The 12,384-nt window shown below is 45.7% G+C and overlaps 1 protein-coding gene across 1 annotated transcript in view; it reads left to right on the top strand.

The window, feature by feature from the left end:
• Positions 1-12,384, top strand: part of LOC144791096 (putative pancreatic secretory proteinase inhibitor) — a 138,718-nt gene that overhangs the window by 29,302 nt on the left and 97,032 nt on the right. Inside the window, exon 2 of the mRNA XM_078665755.1 lies at positions 7,562-7,623. Within this exon, the coding sequence (XP_078521881.1) occupies positions 7,562-7,623 (62 nt within the window). The remainder of the gene's footprint in view (positions 1-7,561; positions 7,624-12,384) is intronic.

Raw genomic sequence — 12,384 nt, 5'->3', positions numbered from 1 at the left:
GATCGTGACTCATTGTCAAAGGACTAGTGGCCATATTATCAAGAAAGGGTGATACATTATCGCCACTTTTATCGGCAGGAAACTGCCGCTAAAGCGGTGATGATGGGCTTGATAATATGCCTTTGTGAATTCCCTTAGAAGCCCAGGTTAACACCAGAACCTGGGCTTCTATGGGAATTCACAAGGGCATATTATCAAGCTCATTATCGCCGCTGTAGCGGCAGTTTCCTGCCGATAAAAGTGGCGATAATGTATCGCCCTTTCTTGATAGTATGCCCCCAGACTAATATGAAGACAGTGATGTCTTGTTGCCTTGAATTATACCCCACATACCACTGATTCTGCTAAATCCCTAGGTATAACCTTAGACAAAGCCCTCTCCATACAACAACAACATTAGTTTGAAAACCAGGGAAGCTAACCATCAATTACCCCTCCTAAGAAAACTTAAACCTTTTCACCCCTTGGCAAACCTCCAAACGGTGGTCCAAGCATTTGTGCTATCGAGATTTAACTACAGTAGTGCCACCCTTGTGAGCTTTCCGAAAATCGCACTTGCACCCCTAAAGGCTACTCTAAATGCAGCTGCTAGGTTCATCACTGGCTCAAAAAAACTTGATAACACTACTCCCGACCTGCAATCCATGAAATGGTTACCCTATGTCGTCAGGATCCACCTTAAAATTGCTTGTATGACACATAAAGCACCTCTTCTGTGTGCTTTCTATGGACAAACTGGAAACAAATAGCTTCCAGTGCATCCCTGGATGCACTTGATGACGTTAGTGCGCCATGCTGGTACCAACATCATCAGATCGCTGAGGGGTGGAGGGTGTTGTGGATGGCAGTGGAAGCACTTCTGCTGCTATCCCTGGTGGGGGTGAAAATAGGCGACCCATGGGTGACTGCACTTCCCCCATGGGTATGTGCAAGGATGGAGCATTTCCCTTCTCAGCACATGCCCACTGTGACTGAGGAGAAAACTGTTCTTTCGTCAGCACACAATCGGTGAAGCCCAGGACCAAACCCATTGTACGTGATGCATGGGATGTGTCTGGGCATGTGTCCGGGTGAAGATCGGCCCAAAAGTGGGCCCTTCTGCGCCCGAACAATACCAAGCCTGGCCACCCATCCTATGTTTTGTTTCTTGTGTCTCTTAGAGGCATCTGGTGGCCGGGTGTAAAAACCAGAGATGATGAAACGTAAGTCATCAACCCCTTGATCTCTCTCCCTTCCCACTTGGACTGGGCTTAGTAATAAAAACTAAATTATGAGTTTTGTGACTTCTGCAACTGGAGATATCGCAAAAGAAATCACCACAGCTGAAGAGGAACTTGGCATACATGCAGTGGTAGCTCCAAACGATTTAAGCTCATTTGCCGATTCTCATACGGGGGGCCTTGCAAACAGGCAAAATGTGAGGGGAGCAGCATCTGAAATCAATGCTGTTGGGCTTTAAGAGGGTAATACGTTTCTGACTTGTATGACCATGCATTAACCCCAGAAAGAGGAGAGGACCCTGAGTAATACTTCTCCCACCGCATTAATCCACTAGCCCTCAAAATAAAAAGGAGGGAGACACTTTCATGACACTCAGGTGAGGGGAAGAGACTAGAAGAGCCTGAATTAAAGTGAGGAGTGACTCACATCAAAGGAAGACACTTGAGGTGGGAGGGCAGAACAGTAGATTCAATAATTCTGGAGATTATAACAGACAAACTGTTGAGCAGGATAGAGGGTATGTTCAACCTATGACTGGACAAATGCCTTTCTAGACTCATAGCAATCAAAAAAGGCATGCTAACCTCATTCAGTTGGGATCCTCCCACCCTTCAAATCATGGGTCATCTACATAATCTAATCCTGTGATGAAACCAGTTGGCGGTTGGGTGCAGAATATGATCTTGATACTCCAGGGTAGCAAGAAAGGGCAGCTAAATCTACCAGCCCTTTTTACAGCACCTTGTGCTCTTGACCTAATGGAGGTACTTTATCGAACTGGTCCAAGTCACCCCATAGTCCATCTGGCTTCTCTTGATAGATCTCCTCATGTTTCCCTAGTCTTCTCCGACAGATAATGGGGAGATCCTGGAAATCAGGGACACGAGCAAGGCAATTATAGGGTATGTTTGAGAGGAAGCACCTTTAATTTGCAGCCGCAGTCAACTCCTTTTGTTGTGATACTGGGGGATGTTCAGCACTTTCAGGAAGGATCATTGGAAGACTTTAACCAATGAAAACACAAGATAACACACTGTCTTAGCACTCACATGGAAGTAGCTGTGTCGATGGTTCAACGGATCCCCTGGATTGGCCATAGTCATTATTGATGGGACGGTATGGTGGTGAATTTTAGGCAGGAGAGAGTGGTGGTCTCCCTTCTGGTGAATGCGCACAGATATCCCCCCTCGTTAACCTCTATTAGTCTTCGAATATATATATATTTTTATCTTCCTCATTTGGAAGTGAGGATCTGTTGCTCAAATAAACAGTGCAAGTCACCAGGAAGCACAGAAACCTACCAACTAGCTGAGAAAGGTGGTAACCAAAGACACCCTGTAGATGGTCTAAGGTACCCATCAGTCACCACTCGGAACCGCCCTTCATCATTTGGGATTCCTTTATGGCCATATACCCAGATGTACTATTCTCAGGAGAAAAGGTAACCAAGATTATAAAATGGTCCCTTTAACTGAAATAGGGGGTAATATGGTCTTACACTTCCTTATAGAGGTGAGTGGTAAATCGTACGGTGACCAACAGTGTGCAGTGCAAAAAGGAAACAAGTACAAAAGAATAATAAAAAGTGCAATTAAAATTGGATGAGGGAGTAATGAATAATTTTATTCAGGTGTTACTCGCTCTACCAATGTTAAAAATGTGCCAAGACAGGTTAAAAATAGCTGTCTAGGTGTGGTACCAGGTTGACATGTTTCAGCAATCGGGGACGTAGTTGTCCTTGCTTTCTTCAGGACCCAACAACAAATATTGCTACTGCAAAAACTAATAATAAGATGTACGTGAAAAGTGATAGTAAGACAACAAATATAAAGACAAGTATGGAGATCACCTGAAGGTTTCTAGGTGTCGATTCTTGTCTTATCCTTACAGGTCATGTGTTTTTCACTAAAAAGAGTCAGAGAGAAGAAGGTAAGTGCCAGAGGTTTCTCAAACACATATTAACATGCAAACATCACTAGGTTATAGCCCATTAACCTTTGTGTAGCCAAATCAACGTGCTGTCAATCTTCATTGTAGTAATGTCCCATTATATCATTCAGGGATATAATATTATATTCCACACGAATAGAAATATATAAATCTTACCAAGCTTGTAAGAAGTGAAGACCTCACCCCACCTGGCAGTGGCTCAGGAGTAGAGTGAAGCACCGCTCTGTATTGGGGTAAGTACACACGAATGAAAAACAGACCCCTCATTGTAGTGAGCCCACAACCCATGGTAACGCACTCCCAAACACAAAACTATTAACGATAAAAGCTCTCATTCACTTGATAATGAGGTGGAAAATATGTGCCATCTATTACATTAATTAGCGTGCATGAATCAATTGTCTGCCCGTATCCCTGTTCTGTACAAACGGAGCAGTGTGTCAACAGATTAAAAGCTCAGCCGCTATTCAAAAGTCATGGCTAGTTTGCATTTCAGTAGCAACAGTCTAGACTCGCAAAGTCAAGTGGTTTTGTTGCTTTGTTTCAAAAGACACACACAGTGCCGTAAACTTATAAAGATCGAACAGAGCAGAACAGTGATGTAAATCTTAAAGATCAGAGTGGCAAGACACTATCAAGTATAACGCAAAGAAGAAACCGTCACGGGCTTACCTGTCCGTGGGTACTCCTACGCAGGCATCTGAACCGACTGGGGAGGTACCGGTGTCTCACGCCGCACTCGTTTAAGAGGCGTGCCCGGACTGGTTCATCGAGCCATGTGACCCGTCGGTCTGTTTGTTGATTGGTCGATGAAGCTGCAGAGTTGAAACAACTGCAGCTATTGGTGCTTGGACGTTCGTAAACACATAGGTTTGTTTAAAATATAAACATTTATGTAAACACTGGGACGCGATCCGCCTCATTGTTGCTACTAGGCTGCCCACCATACGTTTTATGTTAGTGATAACAGTATAGGACTTGACAATATCAGTTTGCATATATCATTCATGAAGTATTTCTATAATTACCCACGAAGAAGTGATTAGACTATTATAAAGCCTACGTGTCATTATGCATAGCATATGTTACGTTAGGGAATGCAGTCTTCGAGCGATTAGTGTCAGTCTGGGTGCATCATTCACGGAGTGCGGGGTATTTACACGATTATTAGTAAAGATGTGATTAACCTGTTGCCAAGCCTACATATCATTGGGAGTGAGATATTGCACAGCCTCCATATCAATGGGTATGGCATAACAAGAGACTAAGTCTGTCAACCTTTCAACATAAATGGAAAGTATCAGAAATGGAACTTCAAAAGATGAAGAACTCTAAATGTTTATAGGGAAGACCAGGGAATCTCATCATTTAAACCCCTGTGAAGAGTGTCAAGCTTCAAAACCCATTTCTGCTCTTTCAATAAAAGGAACTTTGTCACATCTGCTATGTGTGTCGGGATGAATGGTTGTTCCAGAACGGTCCACTGAAAAGCAGTAGAGGGATGGCGTGCCTCTAAAAAGTGTCTGGTTAGTTTGGTGGCCTGTCTCTTACACCTAATTGTGCTCTTGTGTTCGGATATCCTCACTCATCTACCAGGGTGTCTTTGGTTACCACCTTTCTCAGCTAGTTGGTAGGTTTCTGTGCTTCTTGGTGACTTGCACTGTTAACTCACTGCACCTATAGACCCTCTGGAATTCTTTTGTTGTTGTATATTGTTAGGGTATGTTCCCAGAGTTTAGGTCTTTAAATATTCCCTTGGGTCCCCAATCCGACCGGTGTGTTGTTGTTGCTCAAATAAATATTCTGTTCCTGTGGTGCCCAAACCTGTCCCTGCTCACCCAGATCAATTAACAACCCCCAGAAATGTTTTTGATATACAGATTTCTAACCGTTCTGACCCTTTGAGTTTGATGGTGGATGTCGAATGACAATCACCTGACTTGTTATCTTCTACTACAGCCCCAGTTTTGCCCCAAAATGTGCAACCCCAACTTGACCCTAGTAAATATGACTTAAATGTTTTAAGTTGGAACATTGCAGGCTTACAAATGATAAAAGAGGGCCCTGGAATTGATAAAATGTCCTTCTTCATATGATATTATTGCCTTGCACGAGACATGGGACACCAATAGCTCTTTCGCTCTGAATGGTTTTCAGGCCTTTTTTGTCCCAACCGTTCTTTCAAGCACTGGGAGATCAAAGGGGGGCCTGTTATAGTTGATAACATTATCTGTATTATGTAAGATCTGACACTTAAAGACACAATATTCTAATCACCAGACAATGGTGCTGCAGTTTCATGACAAGCGAGAACTTCTGATAATTAATCTTTAGAATGCCATTTCCGGTTGTCTCCTAGAACTTCATATGATTGCATCACATAGGCTGCTCAAGAAGCAATGATGCCGAGACTTGTCTCAGTGCTGGAAAATAATAATGGGGGACTTTAATCTACACCCATGCTTGGGCCACTGTTATGTTTCAGAGCCTCAGTTGAAACTCTCACAGGATCTCAAGTCTCATTTCGAACACACTAAGGGGTCCATTAGGTTGTCGGGCGGATTGCCCCCGCCAGGCTGGCGGTGGCCACCGCCAGCCTGGCGGGGCAATCCGCCCGGCATCCTTCCCTGAATTCCCCCCGCCATATTACAATGGTAGGGGGGACCGCAGTGGACCAAAACACCGCCCGCCACTTTTCCGCCCGGTCGCCTTGTAGCCAGGGCAGAAAATGTTTAATATGGTGGCGGTGTCTATTAGACACTGCCAACCATATTACAATGGGCAGTGTTAGATGCCTTTCCGCGGCGGTGCTGCCGCCACGGAAAGGCATGCGGTCTTCACTCTGGGGGCCCCCTGCAGGCCCCCAGATTGAAGTACAGGTGAGGGGGTGCACATGGGGGGTACCTGTGGTACCCCCCTTCATTGTCATTTGCAAAGCGGCAGGCACCGCGCGGTGCCTGCCGCTTTGCAAATGACAATGTGAAACTGCATTTTCAGCATTGTGGCGGGCGGTGCAGAGAGCACCGCCCGCCACAATGCTGAAAATACAGGATGTGCCCGCCACTGTGGCGGGCACATCCTAATTGCATTCCCGGGACGCCCGCCCTTATGGCGGGCGGTCCCGATTTGCGATAGGATGACGGGCGGGCAAAGTCCGCCCGTCATCCTAATGGACCCCTAAGTTAGGAGATTATTTTAATGTGGTGGTTTCTGATTTTATTTTGATCCTTTTATGATATGTTTAATTTGAGGGGATTGAGCTCCTTTTCCCCTCCTTTGTGGGAAGGAGCAGTTGGACAGTCATTGATTTAATTATATTCTCGGGCAACTTGTTTAGCGATTTAGAAGATGTGAAGGTACATTCTTTGGGCTTTAGTGATCATTAATCTTAGCGGATCCGCTCCGTGTACATTCTCTGGAGGTCAATAATATAGGTTCCATGGAGCTGGGTAACAAAACATTATGTAGATTGTGTCAAGAAACACATACGTGAGCCTTCACTGCATATACAAATATGTTATGGTAAGGGTTGTAAAAGGGGTATTTAATGTTCTCTATATTGATCGCTTCATATAGGAACCACTGATTTTAAGCTTTTTATCACGTGACTAGCGACCTCGTAAAAAACTCTTACTTCCCACAGCAAAGCAATGCTGCTGCCACTGTTAGGATGCAAGAGGACGATAACAGACATAATATTAGTTTTTATGCCAAATCAAATATCTAAAGAATGCCCCAAACATGCTTAAAAATGGGCGAGCAACTGAGTTCAAGTCTAGTGTTGGATGGAGCTACCCAATAACTATTTGAAAACACTTGAAGAAAGTAAAATCTTGACATTGAAATATTGGTATTTTCTGTTTTGGTGTTTTCTCTTCCAAAGCACAAGAACTGATGAGCAGACAATGCAATTTACCCCATCTATAGTCATCTGCTTACTGTATTATTTAGTGAAAATCCCATATTATCATTGCTCTCCATGCCCACATTCCCACATACTCTCCCACTGCATATAAATAAGTCTTACAAATCTACCTTTTATTGGTACAATTAAATATCATTGTTTTCAAGATCAAAATGTGCTTTCAACCCAAATTGAACGATAAAAAACTGCAATCTGAAATAAATAGATCACATTTGCCTCGCTGGGTAAATCTGTTTGGTTACACGCACAACAACATTTCAACAATGATTAACTCTTCGTAGAAAGACAGACAGGTTTTCCATTAATATAATATTATCAATAGATATATTTACTATCATGATATTGCTAAATGCTGAGGGAGGTTGTAGGAGTGAGAACAGCAAAACCTGACTGAGAAAAGCAAACATAAAGATCAGATGTTTTGATTCCTGTGCCAGTATATTTCATTGCCATTGTGTGTTACAGGTGGCATGCAAGAGAAAGAAGGTATTGGCAAAGATGAGTTACAAGATGGTCGTCCAAGACTGGTAAGATGTTTCCTCTACTCAACATTACCAATTTCAACCTTTCATTTTGATGGTGGTTTGTCTGTGGCTAGTTCACTTGGCAGAGGACCTTACATGTAAAGGATATTTTGTGGCAGACGTATTTTTTTCACGTCTTTCTGGGACTAATACCACTAAGGCTGTACTTTATTGAGACTTTTCCTCTAACAAATCATCTTACCTATAAAAACGACTTTGGGGTGAGCAGTTGTTTCAGAAGTGCCTCTCCCGGCATACATTTCATCGTGAAGCAAAGGGAGTTCCTATGTATCTTTCAGGGAGCTATTGCGACCCTCCATAACCCATTACTTCCTCATCTTGCCATGTGAGGAATGTTTACACAATTAGAAATGTGTATCCAAATAGCACCATATGCCCAGATTGCAACCATGTATTCTATGGTGTATAGATATATAGATTGGGTAAATTCAATTCAATATCATAATGCTGATCGCAGCTAAAAAATACATGGTCAAAGTTTCTAACCAGTCAAATACTTTATTGCGTATACTTTCACTTGTGACAACTGGTATGGTTAAAATAGTTGTTACGGCCATCTATGGCTGAGGTGAATTGTTATTCTTATCAGACTCAATAAAGGTTCGTGAGTATACTGAGTGATGCTTTCTTAGATTCAAATTCCAATCACCGCATTTGAGTTTTTACAGATAATGAAGTTCACAAACACCAAGGCAGGTCAATAATAAATCATAATCTCAGAGTGCAACAAGCAAAATGGGGAAGAAAGAAAAATAAAACATTGACTAAACTAATCACATATTATTATAGCAGGACTTCATTAGGCCTCCCTCGCTAATACCGCCTTCCTCCGTGGGACTCCACACTCTGGACTGCTGATAGGGCTGCTACTGCCCTGTGTGGATCAGTCCTTGGGAACCAGATTGCCAATCCAGCATCAGGTTCTTAATTTAGTTATTCTTGGCATTTTTGACCTGCCCTACCATTCCTGTTTCGCGCAACCCGTTCATTCCGCCTGCCTCCCCAGTGCTCCTCTAAGGATTTACTTAATGGAGGCCGCAGTGCACCCCCATTGAGCAGGTCCTCTCTAGCTCCCCCTCGATCGTAAGTGCACCCCTCCTCTGTAGGACTCCACACTCTGGACTGCTGATAGGACTGCCCCCCTGGCCTGATCAGTCCTTGGCAGCCAGTTTGTCAATTCAGCATCAGGTTCCTATTTTAGTTGTTGCTGCCATTTTTTGCTCCCTACACAATTCCTGTTTCCCACCACCCACTTCCCACTGTCACCTCCCCAGCACCTCTTTACCCTCCCAGGACCTACCTAATGGAGGCCGTAGTGTGACTATGCCACAGGAGTGCCAAAGGCAAGCCCATCTGCACCTGTCTGCACCTGGACCGCACCCAGTGCCAGGAACTCTGACCCTCCAGCTACCCACAGGTACTCCTCTGCAGATCTTCGAGCCTGAACCCCAGGACCTACGTAATGGAGGCCGTAGTGTGACTATGCCACAGGAGTGCCAAAGGCAAGCCCATCTGCACCTGTCTGCACCTGGACCGCACGCAGTGCCAGGAACCCTGACCCTCCAGCTACCCACAGGTACTCCTCTGCAGATCTTTGAGCCTGAACCCCTGACAATGCAACAACTGCAGCCTCACACCTCCTTGCTCCACAGCAGGACCATTCACCTGCCAACGCTGTGTCTACACCTGCAACTTAGGACTACTCGTCTGCACAGAAACCCGTGTCACTCCCACCCTGCTGTCTGTCACTACCTCAGAAACACTCTAATGCCTCCTGTTCAATGTAAGTTCACTCTGCAAACATGCCATTGAAGTCCGGGACATCATCTCTACCCTCACCCCCCCACATAACTTTCATCACAGAGATCTGGCTCAACCACTCCTTTGTCCACGACATCGCCACGGTGATGCCTGATAGCTACAATATGACACACCGGGACAGCACCAACAAAAACAGGGTGGCATCGCCATCATCTCCAAAGAATCAATAAACTGCACCACCATAAAAGACGACACCACACCGATCATGGATCATCCTAATTTCTAACTTCACACAAACAACAAAACAACACATTCGCCTACAGAATTCCAGAACTATGGCCTTTGCGACACCAACACAGACTTCATCAACCCACTTGCCGTTGATCCCAAGCACCTCATCTTCCTCGGAGAACTAAACTTCAACCTTGATAACCCGACAAGCACAAACTCTGCCAACCTCCTGGAATGAGTGAAAAACATCAGCCTCACCCAGGTGGTTACAGACACCAATCACAGATCAGGACACACACTGGACCGACCCCCCTATCATCCAATTCACAATCACAGGATCACCTTGCACTTCCCCCAACCCTCTCAGGACGTTATTCCGCAGCTGGAGCAAGGTGACTCAGACCCAATGGATGGACGACCTCAACACTACCCAGCTTGCTGCTGCAATCAACCTGGAACAGGCAGTCGAGAACTTCAACACCTAGATCACCAATGCCACTGACCGAGTTGCCCCTGATCAAATCAGATGGCACACCAGCAGAGACAATATGTACCTATCCACATCCAAGTCAGTCCTCAACAAATACCACTAATGATCAAAGACGTGAAAAAAGATACCTTTTATAGGGGATTTCGAAAACATACTTTTAGCTTTTTGTCCTCCTTCTTTTTGCTGACTCTCTTTTTGTGGCCTTAGAGTTATTGGCAGTTCCCCAGTGTACTGCTGTAGGAAAGCGCATGCACCCTTCCTACACATGCCAGGAAGGGGTGCTTACTTGATTGGTTTTGTTGCTGTACATGGAGGTAACCTGTAAAAAGGTACACTACATACCCAGGGTGCGCACAGCACTGGCTAGTAGTGGGACGCAGCACTGAATGTGCCACCCACCAGAATAGCCTGTCAAACATATATCGTGCTCAGGCTGGCCTTTCTCACTCATTTGCCAACCCTGAGTGGACCTTTCACTACCACAAGAGCACCCCTAGGGTAAGTCCTGAAGGGTGAAGAGCATGGTAGGTTGGCAGCCTGTTATGTTCCCTGCATCCATCGCCACAGCCACCTTTTCCATTGCATGGAAACACGCGTTTCAAGGCCCAGGCTTGTAGTACTGGGGCTCTCATCAGGGTTTCTTATTAATAGGTATTGGTGTATCCTACATTATAAATAATGCAAAAACAGGTTTGGGTGAATTTCAAAACTCTCCTGTTCCCCAACAGGGCCAAGCTCTCAGCAACCAAGAGTTACCTGATGGGAATTTGTTTTCACCATCGCTTAGCGTTCTCGGGGTGGTCGTGAAACAGATTTATATCAATCTTGTGAAGGAGCAATGTTGCTCTTAGCTTTAATGAGCGTAGGATTTCTTTGCGTGTTTATCTGCAAAGTGAGAACAAGCCAATTGTTGATACTAAATGTGGCTCAGTTTAACTCTAAAAAATGTGTTAAAAGTCTATGAAAAGATTAAAGTGTACCATAATTCTCAAGGAAGTATCGCTAGCAACACATACTTCAATTCTGTGGCTTCCCGATTTCCAACAAAGATTATACATGTCAGTTTGGTATGAGCATTGGACCACAGTACAAGAGCGTACTACATGAGTGAAATGAGGCAATCAATCAATCAATCAAGGCATTTATATAGCACGCTACTCACCCGGAGGGTCTCAAGGCGCTTGGGGGAGGAGGGGGGGTCTGTTACTGCTCGAACAGCCAGGTCTTGAGTTGCTTCCTGAAGGAGAGGTGATCTTGGGTCAGGTGTAGGTAGATGGGGAGGGAGTTCCACGTCTTGGCTGCCAGGTAGGAAAAGTATCTTCCTCCCATGGTGGTTCTTCGGATGCGTGGAACGGCGGCGAGGGCATGGCTGGTTGATCGTAGCTGGCGGGTGGGGGTGTAGAAGGTCAGGCGGTTGTTGAGGTACCTGGGGCCCAGGTCGTGGAGGGCCTTGTGTGCGTGGGTGAGGAGTCGGAATGTGATTCTCTTGTTGACGGGGAGCCAGTGCAGGTCTCTCAGATGTCTGGAGATGTGGCCGTGTTGTGGGATGTCCAGGATGAGACGTGCGGAGGCGTTCTGTATGCGTGGAGTCTTTTCTGTAGTTTGGCTGTGGTTTCGGTGTAGAGGGTGTTTCCATAGTCCAGTCGGCTGGTGACTAGTGCCTGGGTCACCGTCTTCCTGGTTTCGGTGGGGATCCATCGGAAGATCTTTCGGAGCATGCGTAGGGTGTTGAAACATGAAGAGGAGACGGCATTGACTTGTCTGGTCATCGAGAGGGAGGAGTCCAGGATGAAACCCAGGTTGCGTGCATGGTCCGTTGGTTTGGGTATGCTGCCATGGGCGGGGGGCCACCAGGAGTCATCCCAGGCAGAGGGTGATGATCCGAGGATGAGGACTTCCGTCTTGTCGGAGTTCAGTTTCAGGCGGCTGTTCATCATCCACTCGGCTACGTCTTTCATCCCTTCGTGTAGGTTGGTTCTGGCGGTGGCTGGGTCGTTGGTGAGGGAGAGGATCAGTTGGGTGTCGTTGGCCTAGGAGATGATGTTGAGATTGTGTTGGCGTGCGATGGCTGCGAGGGGGCTCATGTAGACGTTGAAGAGGGTGGGGCTGAGCGATGATCCTTGTGGTACGCCGGAGATGACTTCGGTGACCTCGGACCTGAACGGGGGAGGCGGACTCTCTGGGTTCTTCCGGCGAGGAATGAGATGATCCACCCTAGTGCCTTCTCTTGGATTCCGATGTTGCTGAGGCGCTGTACTAGG

This window comes from Lissotriton helveticus, chromosome 11, assembly GCF_964261635.1.
Source record: "Lissotriton helveticus chromosome 11, aLisHel1.1, whole genome shotgun sequence".
Taxonomy (NCBI): Eukaryota; Metazoa; Chordata; class Amphibia; order Caudata; family Salamandridae; genus Lissotriton; species Lissotriton helveticus.
This window is presented reverse-complemented; position numbering and strand designations above follow the sequence as displayed.